This window comes from Nematostella vectensis, chromosome 5, assembly GCF_932526225.1.
Source record: "Nematostella vectensis chromosome 5, jaNemVect1.1, whole genome shotgun sequence".
Taxonomy (NCBI): Eukaryota; Metazoa; Cnidaria; class Anthozoa; order Actiniaria; family Edwardsiidae; genus Nematostella; species Nematostella vectensis.
The window spans coordinates 11,792,301-11,812,684 of NC_064038.1; the positions used below are offsets into that span (position 1 = coordinate 11,792,301).

Sequence of the window (20,384 nt, forward strand, 5' to 3'; positions counted from 1 at the left end):
GAGTGTGTGAAGTGTTTTCATGCATCTATTAGGTACCGGGCAATGAAGGGAGATAAGTATTAACAGATGGGAAATCGCGGAAGCAGTAAGGCTCTCTGCCATCGCAAATGTCATTATAGCTGCTAGATGCATGGTCACTGTTAGCAAACTACCAGAATAAATTGGCGGATCCTGCTCTTGTGCAGTCATCAGGTCTAAATCTGCCCCGTCACTTTCAATTGAAGAGTCATCCAGCTCAATAAAGTCTTCTTGTTCTTCGTTCTCGTCTTTACTTCCATGTTCATTGTTAATTTCAGTTTCCGAGTCAAAAACGACGTCTGCAAGTTTCTCCCAGTCTTCGTTATCCAAATATTCATATATCTCCGCTCGGTTTTCAAAATTTCTGCTAGTGTGAACAGTGTCGGAATTACAAGTGGTCTCGCATGCAGTACAATCAGCTACAAAATTATCTTCGCTTTCGGATAGGACGTCATCAGGGTATTCGGCTATTATATCCTCCGTCGTTAAACTAGAAGCTCCCGCGAGAGTATCGTCTATCTTATCTTCTGTTTCTAAATCCAATAAGTTATCATTTTCGTTAGGATGAGAATCTGCAAACTTGCTTCTTGTTCGGGTTGTCCTGGGGATCTTGGATGGCGAAGTAATTGTGTTATAATACTGACAGTACCGTCCTTGCTTTTTTCGATTCTTTCGACCATCCATGTTGTTTTTGCCTGTAACATGAAAGTAATTCCGTCTAGTTTTCAGTTGTTTGTTCAGGCCATTATCTCTGGCCTACGGTATCAATCAATCTTGGCAGTTTCGACCTGATTGGTCAGTTTTGTTTTATTTTGTGATGGTCACGTCTATTTCGAGCACGATCTGGTTAATAACTAGCCTTTGTCGCATCCGTTTTTCCTACTCGAACTTTTAAATAGTCGATCACCCGACCGACATTTTCAACTACAAATGGCATCTCGTTTTCCAGCATTTGCATTGGTTAAATGGATAGGCGATCCAGAGCCCGAGTGTTGGAAGGTGATATATACGAAAAATATATGTACCGAGGATATACCGGAGGGAGTAATCGAGGGTTCAACCTACAATGCTGTGTGGCATCCCAAGCAAGAAATGGCCCGCGCCAAAGTTTTAAAACTTCATGGTAAGTCTCTTAATAATAACTTCCCATTATACATGTTGCATTAAAATTGCCTGGACGTATTAATGATTTGCAATCGAACATATCTAACCCTCAACGAACGCGATAAATGACAGTTAAACTTGAAATTCTGGTCTGCCCGAAGAACTCGGCGCTGATCACCCGAGTGTGAATTTGGAATATAAGAGTTAACCACCATACAATTCGGATTTTACAGACATTGGCCTCGGTTTTATGCTTGTTTGCCCCTTATAATTATTTTCAGAATCACCTAAAAAAATCACCATGTGGCGCTTAGCTGTTATCACTAAATTCCACAGTTGCGACAGAGGCGAGACTTGGCGCTCCTTGATTGATTTTAATCGAGTAGTATAATATAGTTGTATGAAATACTGTATTTTATTGCTTGAGACGATTAGATTGGCATGAGTTGTACTCCTTGGTTAAAAGTTAATAAAAACAAGAACACATTGCTGTTATACTTTCAGATAACAAAGCTTTTTTAAATGCTGTTTTTGCACTTACAGATAGTAAAGCTTTCTTGAATAGTATAAGGAAGCACGAGTACATAGACCCGTTTGAAGAACAACGGAAGGCGACTTTAGATGGTGGGAAGCGACGCCCAAAACCAAAAACTTTGGGAGGCGATTTTGTTGCTGAAGATATTGGTATTTGACTTATCTTTGTTTACTCATGTTTGCGTTTATGTAATGAGTCGTGGCGTTTAATATAAATATTTTCAGTGATTTTATCGGTTTCACAGAAATAGATGTGGCCCGAGAAACGGCAACAACCCGAGAAACGGCAACAACCGGAGGTGGGTAAACAAAAGCTTTAATGTTGCGTGAGTTTTTTTTTTTTTTTTGTAGTCTTTTGTAGTCCTGAGAGACTTTTATATTTACCGTCATGAAAAGCACTTTATGAATAATGCTTTTAATCAAAGGTAATTAAGTACTGTTTGCATTTCGTAACATGGAGTTCCCCAGGTAGAATCTGTTTCCGGCACTGTCAATGATAAGAACATGATAAGAACAAACATGCCGGAAATGCCTTCAAGGTTGAATCATCTAAAAGAGCGTTTTAGGATGTCAAACATATATCAAATAAAAGGATATGGTTCTCTTTTTGATCGGTCTGTTATTAGGAATCAAAAAGTAGTTCCGTTGTATTTTGTTCCGTCTGCAGAGGCCAATTACATACGCCTCTCTTTAGCCGCTCCAAATTGTTGCCGTGAAATATATTAAAAGCTATTCTACATTCGCGGTTTGATTGATAATAGTCTAGGTGACAAGCAGACAAGAGATGGACCGAATAATATTGGTTTATCGAGATTTTGCAAAGTATCGGCTCATTATAAAAGCGGCGTAAATAACCTTTAAGACTTAAAATTCTAATCTATTAATCTTGAATCTATAGCTGAGGGACTAAAATCCGAATCATTTGACTGCTCAGTCTCTCTTTTGTCAAAACGTCCATAAAACAAGAATTATGACGTCCGTGCTGCCCGCGCTCTATTCACTGGCCCAGTATAAGGGTCAAGTCGATGGGGCTCTGATTTCCCCGCACCACAAGGCCAGGGACCAAGGGGCTACCACGGCGGGAGCATTTTCCAGCACAAGTTAGATGATTTTTGCTTGAATCATGTCCACCCGAATACTTTTAAGCCTTTTGAAATAAAAAAAGCGATGAGATGTGGTAATTACGAACTTTAATCACGATGAAGTTCACAAACTCAATTCGAAACACACAAAAAAAGCTAGTTTCGCAATGAATGTTTAGTTCGGAGCGAACTTCGGGATATTCTTGGGAAAAGTATGAAAACAACTGAAATGAAACAATTTCCTCCGGGCCTTAAACAATGGGTCATAAAGTGTTATTTATTACCTTTATTTTAATTTATGGTTATAGGCAAGAATGTCAATGAGGAAGAGAAGAAAAAAACTAAAAAAAGGACCAGTGACAAAGCTTCTTCGGGTACGTCACTACTTGCATAATATGACAATAATAGTATAGTAAAAAAATAGAGTACTTGGGAAAATTTAAGCGGCAGAACCACTGAAGTACATGATTGGTGAAATTCATAATAACAATAAATCCTCAACAGATAGTAATGCTCCAGTTAAGAAGAAAAAGTCATCAAAAAAATCATCAAAAAACACCCCCCCTGCGACAACTGTGACCGGAACTGTGGAAAGTTGCGACCAAATTGCTGAGACACTTGAGGTTAGATTTTCAAACATTTTCAAAGAAATGGAGCTTGTGAATGTGAGAAATATACTCTATACCACCCCTCCTTCCCTCATAACTATCTTCAAACACCCAAGAAAAACAGGTCAATCGAAAGAACTGTCATGCTCGAGAGGATCTGTACAGGACCCGAAATGATCCCAGGACCCGAAACGATCCCAGGACCCGAAACGATCCCAGGACCCGAAACGATCCCCAAAAGTACCCCAACTGATCCCGGGACCCGAAACAATCCCCAAGAGTCCCCGAAATGAACCCCAAGGAATTACAGTAATGGACAACTAAAGGAATGTGTAAGGATTGGCTTTCAGTTTTAAAAACATATGAAACATTTAGCTTTGTTTGTGTTATTAAAAGGAAATTTACATTAACTAAAACTATAGTATTAAGATTTTTATTTACGACTGCGGGGGAAATACAGTGGTTGAGTCAGAAATTGGGGTCAACTAACAATTCCTGTGATAGTAATTTGAGGAGCCCGGCGTGGATAAATCATTTTTACATAACAAGCCATAAAAGAAAGTCTTAACAGATGGGACATGCTGCTTTACATAGGAAGCGAAATGTTTTAAAGTTATTTTTTGACATGTTTGTTTTCGGTGAATGAAAGACCTATCATATCATGAGATCATGCCGGGGTGTACGCACGACTACATGAGGAAATTCAAAACTCACATAATATTGCTTTCACATCCTCTTAATATTTTGCATCGGTAGTAGAAGGGTTGTTCGAGTGTATTACTCAGTGTACTTTTGTCATTCCATCTTCTCTGCCAAACCGGCTGCCTAAAATGTGTCGGTAAATATTCGCTCGTAGGAACAAGGATTTCGTGGTGAAATACATGTTTGGTTGTCAGATGAATATTAATTTTTAGGGGTGATGTTTACCGGAAATGAGATTTATAGTGTCGGAGTCATGTGTCCCCATGCAGAAATTTGAGTATGTAAAGGGGATGTAAAAGGTATGTTGTTTGATACCATTTACCTACCATATACTTCCTAAAAACATACCCTCTACATACCAACTTGGAAGGCATGTAATGGGTATGTAATACATATGAAAATTGGACATAGTAAAATATACCTTTTACATAACCAAAAGCGACCTTGATATTGAAGACCTTGGAGTTATGTAAAAGGTAAGTGTTAGGTATGTAAATTGTGTGTAGACGGTATGTAATGAGATATCATTTACATACCAAATATTTGCTGAAAACATACCTGTTACATACCAATTTAGGTGGTATGTAATTGGCATGTAATACCTATCAAAATTGGACATTGTAAAATATACATTTTACATAACCAAAAGCGACCTTGATTTGAAGATTTATAGTTATGTAAATGGTAAGTATTAGGTATGTAGATGGCAAGTAAAATATATATAGTGGGAACCATTTACATATCAAAAACTTGCTAAAAACATACCGATTACATACCAAAATGCTACTGTTAAATGGAAATTTACATACCCATTACATACCTAAAATGTACCTTATGGGTACATAGCTCAAGGCTACCTTAAAAGGGCATGGTATAGAATTTACATAGCCATTACATACCCAAAATGTACCTTGAACATACCACAAATGCTACCGTTAAATGGAAATTATTATACCCATTACATACCTAAAATATACCTTGTACATGCCACAAACATAGCTCAAGGCTACCTGAAGAAGGCATGGTATAGAATTTACATAGCCATTACATACCCAAAATGTACCTTCACAAATAATACCGTTAAATGGAAATTTACATACCCATTACATACCTAAAATGTACCTTGGACATGCCACAAACATAGCTCAAGGCTACCTTAAAATGGCATCGTGCCAATTTTACGTACAATACATTATCTAAATGTGTCCCATAGCTAAAGGGATAACTTGGAATAAGCGACTGAGCCAAGCAGCTAGTCTTTCCTTGTTTGTAAGCATATCAATAAAACGCCCCTGCAACATGGTATCTATGCCTCTACATGTCACACGCAAAATTTAAACCCAAAGAACGTTGTATAACACACTTTATGCGCAAAGTAAAACTAAATTGTTGCTTAAAGATCAATAAGATTACCTGGAACTGCTAAGCTGCAAAGGTAAAGTTACTAACCTGGAAATCACTGGAAATGTTTAATTGATTCCTAGATCGGCACATAATCTCGATTCACAAAAAATGACTTTTTTGATTACTAGTTCGAATTGTTTATTATCAAATATAAATTTAAAAAAATGGTAAAAACTATGCCAAAGTTTTCAATCAAGCAAAGACTCATCTGCGTCGTAGTCATCATCATCATCATCAGGAAGACTAGGCAGACTTGGCAGATCATCTTCACAAGCTGACTTCCGTGCTGCTCTCCTCAAGTTTTTTATACTTAGGTTCATGGCACTTGTGATGCCTTTTTTACACCCGTCTGGGAGGTTCTGCCTCGACGCATATGCTATTAATGTAACAAAAAATCACTTCGCATTACGTTTGTTATTATCGTCATTAATTGAGTTATTCAATATACCAAATATTCGCGGTACCATAACTTCACCTGATGCGAAAACAATTTAATGTGGGAAAATCAAAACTTAGCTTTTCTCACCTTTAATAGTGGTTATAATTTGCTGGTTAAGCAAATTTCCCACCTCCCCCTGCTCAGAGATTTTTCCCTCGCGCCTTTCTTCTTCTGAAAAAAACGCCTTTAAAAGGCGTGTAGCCAGCGAGGACTTGGTGTGTGCGGTTTTGCACAATGCAAGTGCTGTCCTCGAAAGGAAGACACCACTGCCCGCAACTAATTCAACTAACTGCAAATAATGAAAGAAAAAAAAAACGTTCAGTACCCAAAATAACATATAGTTCATAAAACGACGTCAATAATACTTGAGTTATTTTTTTAAATATCGTATCAAGTACTCGCGATAGGACAAGCTCTTGCTTTCACGGGCAATTGGAAATAGTTAGTTGTCATTTGAACAAAGTCGGCGGCTACTGAGTGATCTGATTAGTAAATTATCATTGTCAAGCGCTGGAAAGTCCCGGCTGTTGCGAATCGGGACTTCCCGAATTAACAAGCGAGGACCACTCATAGCCACTGACTTCGTTTGAATGGCAGCTAAGTATTTCAAGTCGCCCAAGAAAATCTATCTGTGACCTGATGCCCGTAAGGTTGGATTACACCTCACACTCATTTTTATTTAAACTTTTTTAAACTAAAGACTTATGTTCAAGGCTGACTAATAAACCCTGCACTGTTCTCAAATTCCTGTATCCATCCTTATTATTACCTTTCTCGTTGCCGCTTCTGCCTCACTCATCACGCCTACCCGCCCATCATTTACTTGTACATTTGGTACTCGAAGCTCATTTCCTAAAATCAATGACAATTATAAAATGATCTCTATATCATCAGAAAACAAACTAGAAGAGGATGGCGTAAACGTGGAAAATGATCTCTATATCATCAGAAAACAATCTAGAAGAGGATGACGTAAACGTAAAAAATAATTTTTCAACTAAAAGGACAGAGAGGAAAGATGCAAGATAACTATTTTTTAGCTCAATATTTTGCATATAAGCTCCCTTTTTGTCGGAGAACAAAATATCAAAATTAAAAATGTAACTTACGCTATGTCTTGAAAGATATTTCAAAGGCTATCTGTGAAAAAGCCCAACAAAATACGAAATGGCGCCCGTTTTGACCCATTAAATTGAAAATATTTACCTTGGATACCATCTGATCTGCTCAGTCTCCTGAATCGCGCTTCCAAAGCCCCATATTTTTCCTTCAGCTCACTAAGCTCATCTCTCGTGGAAACACACATAGGATTTGGGCAAAGTGGCCTTTTTTTTGGTTCTTTCTGCGCATCTGAAATAGAAAAAAAAATTAATAGAGCGGAAACCCTCAAGTAGAACCTGAATAAAAGACATCTGATTTTGGAGTCTATACTGAACTGTTCTTTTTACAGCAATTCTACCCTGAAAATGGGGATAATAATTTTTGATATAAATATGAAATAGAAAAGTGAAATAATGACAAAAATACTTACGCTGCGTATGTGCTGGCTTGTCTCTTGTGACTCCCTGTTGGTTAATTAAAGAGAGACTTCAAACTTGGGGATCTATACTAGTGTATTTTTATGCGTTTCAGAACCGTTTAATTGAAATTGACAAACCTTGAGTGACGATGTTGATAAATCGCGGGAGGCCGACTTCTTTGAAAATAGAAATGCGGTTGAAAAAATTTTATAGAGGTATAGAATTAAGATCCTGAACTTCTCATTCAAATTGCGTACCAACCTGGACTATTTGTTCTGACTGATTCAGCTCGCACCCTGTGATAAACGGATGAAACGTAAATAGCTAATCATCATGAATGATCATAGACTTGAGAATACAAATTGGAGTATTCCTTACCCGCTCTTTGTGTTGATCTCTCGTTGATAGCAACAATCGAGATGTCCTATATGTACATAAACAAACATTGTCTATTATGATTTTCTATGATTTCATAAATTTGAGGATATCTCGATTCTCAGTGCTGAGAATTCTTGCTCGCAAAGTTCAGTGTACTTTCTCGCAATTCTTTACTGGTCGTGCTCGAGGAACGGGATCTGTACAGGACCTGAAATGATCCCAGGACCCGAAACGATCCCAGGACCCGAAATGATCCCCAAAAGTACCCCAACTGATCCTCGGACCCGAAACGATACCGAGGAGTCCCCGAAATCAACCCCAAGGAATTACGGTAATGGACAGAGGGAAAGCAGAAGAAATACTTGCAATTCTTGAATCATAATAAAGGGTTACAGCGACTCGATTTCTAAACAACGTGACTTAAAAATATTAAATTCCAACACAATACTTCTATTTATTACATTGCCCGGCGTTAAACCCATAAACAGAGTCCAAAACAAATACACAACTTTAAATTGCTACTGAAAGGAATATAGCATAAACATAGCACAGCCTTGCTCAGATCAACCAAACTTTTGACCTTCCATCACACTCTTAACATTTTGCGGTTCCGACACATGACTCCGACACTATAAATCTCATTTCCGGTAAACATCACCCCTAAAAATTAATATTCATCTGACAACCAAACATGTATTTCACCACGAAATCCTTGTTCCTACGAGCGAATATTTACCGACACATTTTAGGCAGCCGGTTTGGCAGAGAAGATGGAATGACAAAAGTACACTGAGTAATACACTCGAACAACCCTTCTACTACCGATGCAAAATATTAAGAGGATGTGAAAGCAATATTATGTGAGTTTTGAATTTCCTCATGTAGTCGTGCGTACACCCCGGCATGATCTCATGATATGATAGGTCTTTCATTCACCGAAAACAAACATGTCAAAAAATAACTTTAAAACATTTCGCTTCCTATGTAAAGCAGCATGTCCCATCTGTTAAGACTTTCTTTTATGGCTTGTTATGTAAAAATGATTTATCCACGCCGGGCTCCTCAAATTACTATCACAGGAATTGTTAGTTGACCCCAATTTCTGACTCAACCACTGTATTTCCCCCGCAGTCGTAAATAAAAATCTTAATACTATAGTTTTAGTTAATGTAAATTTCCTTTTAATAACACAAACAAAGCTAAATGTTTCATATGTTTTTAAAACTGAAAGCCAATCCTTACACATTCCTTTAGTTGTCCATTACTGTAATTCCTTGGGGTTCATTTCGGGGACTCTTGGGGATTGTTTCGGGTCCCGGGATCAGTTGGGGTACTTTTGGGGATCGTTTCGGGTCCTGGGATCGTTTCGGGTCCTGGGATCGTTTCGGGTCCTGGGATCATTTCGGGTCCTGTACAGATCCTCTCGAGCATGACAGTTCTTTCGATTGACCTGTTTTTCTTGGGTGTTTGAAGATAGTTATGAGGGAAGGAGGGGTGGTATAGAGTATATTTCTCACATTCACAAGCTCCATTTCTTTGAAAATGTTTGAAAATCTAACCTCAAGTGTCTCAGCAATTTGGTCGCAACTTTCCACAGTTCCGGTCACAGTTGTCGCAGGGGGGGTGTTTTTTGATGATTTTTTTGATGACTTTTTCTTCTTAACTGGAGCATTACTATCTGTTGAGGATTTATTGTTATTATGAATTTCACCAATCATGTACTTCAGTGGTTCTGCCGCTTAAATTTTCCCAAGTACTCTATTTTTTTACTATACTATTATTGTCATATTATGCAAGTAGTGACGTACCCGAAGAAGCTTTGTCACTGGTCCTTTTTTTAGTTTTTTTCTTCTCTTCCTCATTGACATTCTTGCCTATAACCATAAATTAAAATAAAGGTAATAAATAACACTTTATGACCCATTGTTTAAGGCCCGGAGGAAATTGTTTCATTTCAGTTGTTTTCATACTTTTCCCAAGAATATCCCGAAGTTCGCTCCGAACTAAACATTCATTGCGAAACTAGCTTTTTTTGTGTGTTTCGAATTGAGTTTGTGAACTTCATCGTGATTAAAGTTCGTAATTACCACATCTCATCGCTTTTTTTATTTCAAAAGGCTTAAAAGTATTCGGGTGGACATGATTCAAGCAAAAATCATCTAACTTGTGCTGGAAAATGCTCCCGCCGTGGTAGCCCCTTGGTCCCTGGCCTTGTGGTGCGGGGAAATCAGAGCCCCATCGACTTGACCCTTATACTGGGCCAGTGAATAGAGCGCGGGCAGCACGGACGTCATAATTCTTGTTTTATGGACGTTTTGACAAAAGAGAGACTGAGCAGTCAAATGATTCGGATTTTAGTCCCTCAGCTATAGATTCAAGATTAATAGATTAGAATTTTAAGTCTTAAAGGTTATTTACGCCGCTTTTATAATGAGCCGATACTTTGCAAAATCTCGATAAACCAATATTATTCGGTCCATCTCTTGTCTGCTTGTCACCTAGACTATTATCAATCAAACCGCGAATGTAGAATAGCTTTTAATATATTTCACGGCAACAATTTGGAGCGGCTAAAGAGAGGCGTATGTAATTGGCCTCTGCAGACGGAACAAAATACAACGGAACTACTTTTTGATTCCTAATAACAGACCGATCAAAAAGAGAACCATATCCTTTTATTTGATATATGTTTGACATCCTAAAACGCTCTTTTAGATGATTCAACCTTGAAGGCATTTCCGGCATGTTTGTTCTTATCATGTTCTTATCATTGACAGTGCCGGAAACAGATTCTACCTGGGGAACTCCATGTTACGAAATGCAAACAGTACTTAATTACCTTTGATTAAAAGCATTATTCATAAAGTGCTTTTCATGACGGTAAATATAAAAGTCTCTCAGGACTACAAAAGACTACAAAAAAAAAAAAAAAACTCACGCAACATTAAAGCTTTTGTTTACCCACCTCCGGTTGTTGCCGTTTCTCGGGTTGTTGCCGTTTCTCGGGCCACATCTATTTCTGTGAAACCGATAAAATCACTGAAAATATTTATATTAAACGCCACGACTCATTACATAAACGCAAACATGAGTAAACAAAGATAAGTCAAATACCAATATCTTCAGCAACAAAATCGCCTCCCAAAGTTTTTGGTTTTGGGCGTCGCTTCCCACCATCTAAAGTCGCCTTCCGTTGTTCTTCAAACGGGTCTATGTACTCGTGCTTCCTTATACTATTCAAGAAAGCTTTACTATCTGTAAGTGCAAAAACAGCATTTAAAAAAGCTTTGTTATCTGAAAGTATAACAGCAATGTGTTCTTGTTTTTATTAACTTTTAACCAAGGAGTACAACTCATGCCAATCTAATCGTCTCAAGCAATAAAATACAGTATTTCATACAACTATATTATACTACTCGATTAAAATCAATCAAGGAGCGCCAAGTCTCGCCTCTGTCGCAACTGTGGAATTTAGTGATAACAGCTAAGCGCCACATGGTGATTTTTTTAGGTGATTCTGAAAATAATTATAAGGGGCAAACAAGCATAAAACCGAGGCCAATGTCTGTAAAATCCGAATTGTATGGTGGTTAACTCTTATATTCCAAATTCACACTCGGGTGATCAGCGCCGAGTTCTTCGGGCAGACCAGAATTTCAAGTTTAACTGTCATTTATCGCGTTCGTTGAGGGTTAGATATGTTCGATTGCAAATCATTAATACGTCCAGGCAATTTTAATGCAACATGTATAATGGGAAGTTATTATTAAGAGACTTACCATGAAGTTTTAAAACTTTGGCGCGGGCCATTTCTTGCTTGGGATGCCACACAGCATTGTAGGTTGAACCCTCGATTACTCCCTCCGGTATATCCTCGGTACATATATTTTTCGTATATATCACCTTCCAACACTCGGGCTCTGGATCGCCTATCCATTTAACCAATGCAAATGCTGGAAAACGAGATGCCATTTGTAGTTGAAAATGTCGGTCGGGTGATCGACTATTTAAAAGTTCGAGTAGGAAAAACGGATGCGACAAAGGCTAGTTATTAACCAGATCGTGCTCGAAATAGACGTGACCATCACAAAATAAAACAAAACTGACCAATCAGGTCGAAACTGCCAAGATTGATTGATACCGTAGGCCAGAGATAATGGCCTGAACAAACAACTGAAAACTAGACGGAATTACTTTCATGTTACAGGCAAAAACAACATGGATGGTCGAAAGAATCGAAAAAAGCAAGGACGGTACTGTCAGTATTATAACACAATTACTTCGCCATCCAAGATCCCCAGGACAACCCGAACAAGAAGCAAGTTTGCAGATTCTCATCCTAACGAAAATGATAACTTATTGGATTTAGAAACAGAAGATAAGATAGACGATACTCTCGCGGGAGCTTCTAGTTTAACGACGGAGGATATAATAGCCGAATACCCTGATGACGTCCTATCCGAAAGCGAAGATAATTTTGTAGCTGATTGTACTGCATGCGAGACCACTTGTAATTCCGACACTGTTCACACTAGCAGAAATTTTGAAAACCGAGCGGAGATATATGAATATTTGGATAACGAAGACTGGGAGAAACTTGCAGACGTCGTTTTTGACTCGGAAACTGAAATTAACAATGAACATGGAAGTAAAGACGAGAACGAAGAACAAGAAGACTTTATTGAGCTGGATGACTCTTCAATTGAAAGTGACGGGGCAGATTTAGACCTGATGACTGCACAAGAGCAGGATCCGCCAATTTATTCTGGTAGTTTGCTAACAGTGACCATGCATCTAGCAGCTATAATGACATTTGCGATGGCAGAGAGCCTTACTGCTTCCGCGATTTCCCATCTGTTAATACTTATCTCCCTTCATTGCCCGGTACCTAATAGATGCATGAAAACACTTCACACACTCTGGAATCACCTAGGCTCCATGAGTGCCCCCATAGAGTGGCACTATTTTTGTACAAGGTGCAATCGATACTTGGGAAAAACTAAGCCAATCGCAACGCAAAATTGCGTGCACTGCAAAAAGAGCTTCGCCCCTGGAAAAAGTAAGACATGGGATACGTTTATAGTATTTCCAATTATCACACAGCTGTCATGCATGCTTAAAGACAGTTCGTTTGTAGAAGCTCTTACGTCCTACCGATTCAACCACGAGGAAGACAAAAGAAGGCGGAACTGCCCAGAAAACATCGAGGATATAATTGACGGCGAAAATTATCAATTATTTTTTAAAGAACATGGTTTTTTGAGAAATCCAAACAATTTTGCTATTCAGCTAAACACGGACGGTGTGGCATTGTTTAAAAGCTCCAGCTATGCTATATGGCCGGTTTACATGGTTATATGTGATTTGCCTCCGCGTATGAGGTATTCAAGAAAGTATCGCCTTTTTGCAGGCCTTTGGTTCGGGAACACGAAACCTCTCTTTTCAGTTTTTCTGCATCCTTTTAAGGACATGTTTCAAACACTTTATAATGACGGATTTACCTTAAATCTAAATGGTTCTGATATAACTTGGCGAGCTATTGTAATAAGCACTACAATGGATGCTCCTGCAAAATGCCTCTTCATGTGTATGAAGCAATTTAATGGTGAATGTGGTTGCCCATATTGCAAGGCAAAAGGGCAAAACGTAAGGACAGAGAAAAAAGGCAACTGTCGCATTTTCCCTTACGTTAAAATGCCAGACCGGAAAAAATTATCTCCATTAAGAACACACAGCGAGTTTTTGAGAGATGCAAAGAGCGCTGCGCAGTCTCCGAGTAAAGCTACTACTGTAGATGGCGTGAAAGGTATAAGCATGGCATTTGGATTTCCAGGTTTTAATATTGTCAAAGGAATGGCAATTGATTATATGCACGCTGTTTTGTTAGGAGTAATGAAACAATTACTGTGCTACTGGTTCGACAAGAAACACAAGAAATGTTCTTGGTATTGTGGAAATAGCGTCAAAGCATGTGACGAACGGCGTGAGAGGATAAAACCGCCAAACTACGTCAGCAGGATACCAAGAAGTGTTGAGGAACGGTCGCATTACAAAGCGTCTGAGTTACGAACCTGGCTACTTTATTATTCCTTGCCTGTAATGCAGGGTATTTTGCCAAATGAACACTATCAGCACTTAATGCTTTTTGTGTGTGGTGTTTATATGTTGCTTAAAGAGTCAATTTCTCCAATGGAGATAAACAAGGCTAATCAGCTATTGGAACATTTTTGTCTTCGAGCTCAAGGACTCTACGATGACAGATTTATGACTTTTAATCTTCATCAGCTTTTACATCTTGCTGATTCTGTTAGATTCAACGGCCCTCTTTTCAGTAATTCTTGTTTTTTCTACGAGGACTTAAATGGAGACTTAAGAAGCCTCTTTCATGGTTCACAAAATGTTGAGGGCCAAATTGTTAGAGCTGTTTCCATTTTACAACATTTACCAGAAATGATTGAAAATGTGACGGATTTAAACGTAAAACACTTTTGTCAGTCATTAACTCAAAAACGAAGGGTTGGGCATGTGAGCGAGGAAATTGATGAGAATCTAAAGCTTCAGGTACTGGGATCTCTTAAACCTGATATCATCAGCGCTCTCCAGGAAGTTGAACAACTACAAATAATTGCTGGAAATGTGGCAATATTCGACATAATGTACAAATGTTTTTACCGATTAAAACGTGGCGATAACATTATCCACAGTGCAGGATACACCCGAGTAACAAAACGAAATTCGACTGTTGTACAGTTTACAAAGCCTGATGATGATGAGATGGCTTATGGGTCCGTCCTCTATTTTGTCAAGTACAAAAAGCCCTGCCGAAGCTCTACCTGCGAGGTGGTTTGCCAGTGTACTGAGCATGGTTATGTAGCTATGATAGAGGAATATGAAATACTGCACTCTAAACACTTATCCAGCTCAGACTTGAGAGGACCAAAAGCAGAAGTCAGGCATCTGATTCCCATGAACAGGAAACCGTTAGGCATTGTTTGCGTACCTGTTCATACACTAATTCAGACATGTTTTTTTATTGACACTGGTAATGACAATTGTTTTTTTCTTGGGATACCTCCCAATAGGATTGAGCGAGAATGAGAATTTTTTTTTCCCGCAAAGACAATATAGAGTGAGAATCACAATGTAAATTTACCTTATATAATTAATCCTAATTCCAAACTGCACCCAAAATTAAATATCATTAGAAATATACCGTATTACTTATCACTGGTACTTTTCATAATTGTTTTTACAGATTTTTTATTTAGTTAATTAATTATTTATTTATAAATAAATTTTTTGTGATTTCAAGAATAATGACCCATTACCATAAATATTATTTTTATTATTAGTTCATACAATGGGTATGTGAATAGGTTAAAGTATTTTTGAATACGAAATTAATAGAAGAGCCCTGAATGAAGGTATGCTTTTTTGAAAGTATAGGTATGTAAAGGCATGCATTTTTTCAATACCAAATACAGCAATGAGATGGGTGTGTTTTTGGTATGTTAGAATGGGTATGTAAATAGTATGTATTTTCACATACCAAATACATAGATGGCCTAATACTGCCATTTTTTTGGGTATAAAAGTATAGGTATGTGAAAGATATGTTTTTTTTACATACCAAATACATAGATCAACGGCAAATGTTTGGGATGAAAGAATGGGTATATATTAGGTTTGTATTTTTACATACCAAATACATAGATATGGATTAAAGAGAACGGTATGTTTTTGGTATGTAAGAATGGATATGTAATTGATATGTATTTTTACATACCAAATACACAGACGTCTAAAAGAGAAGGGGTATGTTTTTGGTGTGTAAGGACAGATATATAAAAGGTATGTATTTTTACATACCAAATACATAGAAGTGCATTGGATAGGATTGGTATGTTTTTGGTATGTAAGTGTGGGTGAATAAAAGGCATGTATTTTTACATACCAAATACATAGATGGCTAAAAGAAAAGGGTATGTTTAGGGTATGTAAGTATAGGTATGTAAAAGGTATGTATTTTTTTACATACCCAATACATATCCAGTACAAAAAAGACATGCCTTTTACATACAGGTTACATACCAAATACATACTTTTCATTTTGTGTGGGTCGGAACCGCAAAATGTTAAGAGTGTGATGGAAGGTCAAAAGTTTGGTTGATCTGAGCAAGGCTGTGCTATGTTTATGCTATATTCCTTTCAGTAGCAATTTAAAGTTGTGTATTTGTTTTGGACTCTGTTTATGGGTTTAACGCCGGGCAATGTAATAAATAGAAGTATTGTGTTGGAATTTAATATTTTTAAGTCACGTTGTTTAGAAATCGAGTCGCTGTAACCCTTTATTATGATTCAAGAATTGCAAGTATTTCTTCTGCTTTCCCTCTGTCCATTACCGTAATTCCTTGGGGTTGATTTCGGGGACTCCTCGGTATCGTTTCGGGTCCGAGGATCAGTTGGGGTACTTTTGGGGATCATTTCGGGTCCTGGGATCGTTTCGGGTCCTGGGATCATTTCAGGTCCTGTACAGATCCCGTTCCTCGAGCACGACCAGTAAAGAATTGCGAGAAAGTACACTGAACTTTGCGAGCAAGAATTCTCAGCACTGAGAATCGAGATATCCTCAAATTTATGAAATCATAGAAAATCATAATAGACAATGTTTGTTTATGTACATATAGGACATCTCGATTGTTGCTATCAACGAGAGATCAACACAAAGAGCGGGTAAGGAATACTCCAATTTGTATTCTCAAGTCTATGATCATTCATGATGATTAGCTATTTACGTTTCATCCGTTTATCACAGGGTGCGAGCTGAATCAGTCAGAACAAATAGTCCAGGTTGGTACGCAATTTGAATGAGAAGTTCAGGATCTTAATTCTATACCTCTATAAAATTTTTTCAACCGCATTTCTATTTTCAAAGAAGTCGGCCTCCCGCGATTTATCAACATCGTCACTCAAGGTTTGTCAATTTCAATTAAACGGTTCTGAAACGCATAAAAATACACTAGTATAGATCCCCAAGTTTGAAGTCTCTCTTTAATTAACCAACAGGGAGTCACAAGAGACAAGCCAGCACATACGCAGCGTAAGTATTTTTGTCATTATTTCACTTTTCTATTTCATATTTATATCAAAAATTATTATCCCCATTTTCAGGGTAGAATTGCTGTAAAAAGAACAGTTCAGTATAGACTCCAAAATCAGATGTCTTTTATTCAGGTTCTACTTGAGGGTTTCCGCTCTATTAATTTTTTTTTCTATTTCAGATGCGCAGAAAGAACCAAAAAAAAGGCCACTTTGCCCAAATCCTATGTGTGTTTCCACGAGAGATGAGCTTAGTGAGCTGAAGGAAAAATATGGGGCTTTGGAAGCGCGATTCAGGAGACTGAGCAGATCAGATGGTATCCAAGGTAAATATTTTCAATTTAATGGGTCAAAACGGGCGCCATTTCGTATTTTGTTGGGCTTTTTCACAGATAGCCTTTGAAATATCTTTCAAGACATAGCGTAAGTTACATTTTTAATTTTGATATTTTGTTCTCCGACAAAAAGGGAGCTTATATGCAAAATATTGAGCTAAAAAATAGTTATCTTGCATCTTTCCTCTCTGTCCTTTTAGTTGAAAAATTATTTTTTACGTTTACGTCATCCTCTTCTAGATTGTTTTCTGATGATATAGAGATCATTTTCCACGTTTACGCCATCCTCTTCTAGTTTGTTTTCTGATGATATAGAGATCATTTTATAATTGTCATTGATTTTAGGAAATGAGCTTCGAGTACCAAATGTACAAGTAAATGATGGGCGGGTAGGCGTGATGAGTGAGGCAGAAGCGGCAACGAGAAAGGTAATAATAAGGATGGATACAGGAATTTGAGAACAGTGCAGGGTTTATTAGTCAGCCTTGAACATAAGTCTTTAGTTTAAAAAAGTTTAAATAAAAATGAGTGTGAGGTGTAATCCAACCTTACGGGCATCAGGTCACAGATAGATTTTCTTGGGCGACTTGAAATACTTAGCTGCCATTCAAACGAAGTCAGTGGCTATGAGTGGTCCTCGCTTGTTAATTCGGGAAGTCCCGATTCGCAACAGCCGGGACTTTCCAGCGCTTGACAATGATAATTTACTAATCAGATCACTCAGTAGCCGCCGACTTTGTTCAAATGACAACTAACTATTTCCAATTGCCCGTGAAAGCAAGAGCTTGTCCTATCGCGAGTACTTGATACGATATTTAAAAAAATAACTCAAGTATTATTGACGTCGTTTTATGAACTATATGTTATTTTGGGTACTGAACGTTTTTTTTTTCTTTCATTATTTGCAGTTAGTTGAATTAGTTGCGGGCAGTGGTGTCTTCCTTTCGAGGACAGCACTTGCATTGTGCAAAACCGCACACACCAAGTCCTCGCTGGCTACACGCCTTTTAAAGGCGTTTTTTTCAGAAGAAGAAAGGCGCGAGGGAAAAATCTCTGAGCAGGGGGAGGTGGGAAATTTGCTTAACCAGCAAATTATAACCACTATTAAAGGTGAGAAAAGCTAAGTTTTGATTTTCCCACATTAAATTGTTTTCGCATCAGGTGAAGTTATGGTACCGCGAATATTTGGTATATTGAATAACTCAATTAATGACGATAATAACAAACGTAATGCGAAGTGATTTTTTGTTACATTAATAGCATATGCGTCGAGGCAGAACCTCCCAGACGGGTGTAAAAAAGGCATCACAAGTGCCATGAACCTAAGTATAAAAAACTTGAGGAGAGCAGCACGGAAGTCAGCTTGTGAAGATGATCTGCCAAGTCTGCCTAGTCTTCCTGATGATGATGATGATGACTACGACGCAGATGAGTCTTTGCTTGATTGAAAACTTTGGCATAGTTTTTACCATTTTTTTAAATTTATATTTGATAATAAACAATTCGAACTAGTAATCAAAAAAGTCATTTTTTGTGAATCGAGATTATGTGCCGATCTAGGAATCAATTAAACATTTCCAGTGATTTCCAGGTTAGTAACTTTACCTTTGCAGCTTAGCAGTTCCAGGTAATCTTATTGATCTTTAAGCAACAATTTAGTTTTACTTTGCGCATAAAGTGTGTTATACAACGTTCTTTGGGTTTAAATTTTGCGTGTGACATGTAGAGGCATAGATACCATGTTGCAGGGGCGTTTTATTGATATGCTTACAAACAAGGAAAGACTAGCTGCTTGGCTCAGTCGCTTATTCCAAGTTATCCCTTTAGCTATGGGACACATTTAGATAATGTATTGTACGTAAAATTGGCACGATGCCATTTTAAGGTAGCCTTGAGCTATGTTTGTGGCATGTCCAAGGTACATTTTAGGTATGTAATGGGTATGTAAATTTCCATTTAACGGTATTATTTGTGAAGGTACATTTTGGGTATGTAATGGCTATGTAAATTCTATACCATGCCTTCTTCAGGTAGCCTTGAGCTATGTTTGTGGCATGTACAAGGTATATTTTAGGTATGTAATGGGTATAATAATTTCCATTTAACGGTAGCATTTGTGGTATGTTCAAGGTACATTTTGGGTATGTAATGGCTATGTAAATTCTATACCATGCCCTTTTAAGGTAGCCTTGAGCTATGTACCCATAAGGTACATTTTAGGTATGTAATGGGTATGTAAATTTCCATTTAACAGTAGCATTTTGGTATGTAATCGGTATGTTTTTAGCAAGTTTTTGATATGTAAATGGTTCCCACTATATATATTTTACTTGCCATCTACATACCTAATACTTACCATTTACATAACTATAAATCTTCAAATCAAGGTCGCTTTTGGTTATGTAAAATGTATATTTTACAATGTCCAATTTTGATAGGTATTACATGCCAATTACATACCACCTAAATTGGTATGTAACAGGTATGTTTTCAGCAAATATTTGGTATGTAAATGATATCTCATTACATACCGTCTACACACAATTTACATACCTAACACTTACCTTTTACATAACTCCAAGGTCTTCAATATCAAGGTCGCTTTTGGTTATGTAAAAGGTATATTTTACTATGTCCAATTTTCATATGTATTACATACCCATTACATGCCTTCCAAGTTGGTATGTAGAGGGTATGTTTTTAGGAAGTATATGGTAGGTAAATGGTATCAAACAACATACCTTTTACATCCCCTTTACATACTCAAATTTCTGCATGGGTATACATCTCCATCTAGACTAAAAAAATTGTTTTACTCCAGACCACACCAGACCACGTTAGGGTTGTCAGAGGGTACGTAGCTAACACCCTTACTTATTGTTTTTCTGATGTAAACAGTTATACCACCCGCGTAACGCGTGCCGGTTTTTGCGGTGTAAATTGAAATTTTTGAAGTAAGAAACAGACAGATCTGCGAGAGGTCCAGCATGCGTTTCGACAACTCCAATAATATCATGATGCAAAAATATGTTATTTACCTCATCACGTAATTTGAGTTTAGACCCCAGTTCTTTGCTGTTAAACCCTTGAATATTCCAAACGCAGGGGCGTAATGAGTTGGGCTGAGCGAAATTATTGCGGTTTAACAACCCCGGCATTTA

The 20,384-nt window shown here is 37.7% G+C and overlaps 2 protein-coding genes across 6 annotated transcripts; one reads left to right on the plus strand and one right to left on the minus strand.

Moving 5' to 3' along the window:
• The first annotated feature begins 948 nt into the window (after positions 1-948).
• LOC125562965 lies at positions 949-18,917 on the plus strand. Of its 3 annotated transcripts, none has more exons than XM_048727343.1 (13): positions 949-1,141; positions 1,666-1,806; positions 1,902-1,955; positions 3,047-3,112; positions 3,243-3,361; positions 16,477-16,522; positions 16,605-16,639; positions 16,725-16,763; positions 16,856-16,889; positions 17,071-17,214; positions 17,569-17,651; positions 18,132-18,333; positions 18,484-18,917. In XM_048727343.1, the coding sequence occupies exons 1-13, from the start codon at positions 949-951 to the stop codon at positions 18,669-18,671; spliced, it is 1,344 nt and encodes a 447-aa protein (XP_048583300.1). In that variant the 3' UTR covers positions 18,672-18,917. The 3 variants fall into 3 exon arrangements, with proteins under 3 accessions (XP_048583300.1, XP_048583301.1, XP_048583303.1); XM_048727344.1 differs by having other exon boundaries at positions 16,728-16,763; XM_048727346.1 differs by lacking the exons at positions 949-1,141; positions 1,666-1,806; positions 1,902-1,955 and adding an exon at positions 2,531-2,756.
• Positions 5,395-11,761, minus strand: LOC125562964. 3 transcript variants are annotated; one of them, XM_048727341.1, is made up of 13 exons: positions 11,569-11,761; positions 10,904-11,044; positions 10,755-10,808; positions 9,598-9,663; positions 9,349-9,467; positions 7,790-7,835; positions 7,673-7,707; positions 7,549-7,584; positions 7,423-7,456; positions 7,098-7,241; positions 6,661-6,743; positions 5,979-6,180; positions 5,395-5,828 (listed from the first exon to the last, which is right to left on the minus strand). In XM_048727341.1, exons 1-13 carry the CDS (start codon positions 11,759-11,761, stop codon positions 5,641-5,643), a joined length of 1,341 nt encoding a protein of 446 aa, XP_048583298.1. In that variant the 3' UTR covers positions 5,395-5,640. The 3 variants fall into 3 exon arrangements, with proteins under 3 accessions (XP_048583298.1, XP_048583297.1, XP_048583299.1); XM_048727340.1 differs by having other exon boundaries at positions 7,549-7,587; XM_048727342.1 differs by lacking the exons at positions 10,755-10,808; positions 10,904-11,044; positions 11,569-11,761 and adding an exon at positions 9,954-10,180 and having other exon boundaries at positions 7,549-7,587.
• Positions 18,918-20,384: the final 1,467 nt, after the last annotated feature.

Bases quoted from the DNA above. Each gene is read 5' to 3' on its own strand.
- LOC125562965 (XM_048727343.1), top strand. From the start codon at position 949: ATGGCATCTCGTTTTCCAGCATTTGCATTGGTTAAATGGATAGGCGAT. The intron at 1,142-1,665 runs GTAAGTCTCTTA...TTGCACTTACAG, and splicing joins CAAAGTTTTAAAACTTCATG to ATAGTAAAGCTTTCTTGAAT. The intron at 18,334-18,483 runs GTGAGAAAAGCT...TTACATTAATAG, and splicing joins AATTATAACCACTATTAAAG to CATATGCGTCGAGGCAGAAC.
- LOC125562964 (XM_048727340.1), bottom strand. From the start codon at position 11,761: ATGGCATCTCGTTTTCCAGCATTTGCATTGGTTAAATGGATAGGCGAT. The intron at 11,045-11,568 runs GTAAGTCTCTTA...TTGCACTTACAG, and splicing joins CAAAGTTTTAAAACTTCATG to ATAGTAAAGCTTTCTTGAAT. The intron at 6,744-7,097 runs GTAAATATTTTC...CATTGATTTTAG, and splicing joins CAGATCAGATGGTATCCAAG to GAAATGAGCTTCGAGTACCA.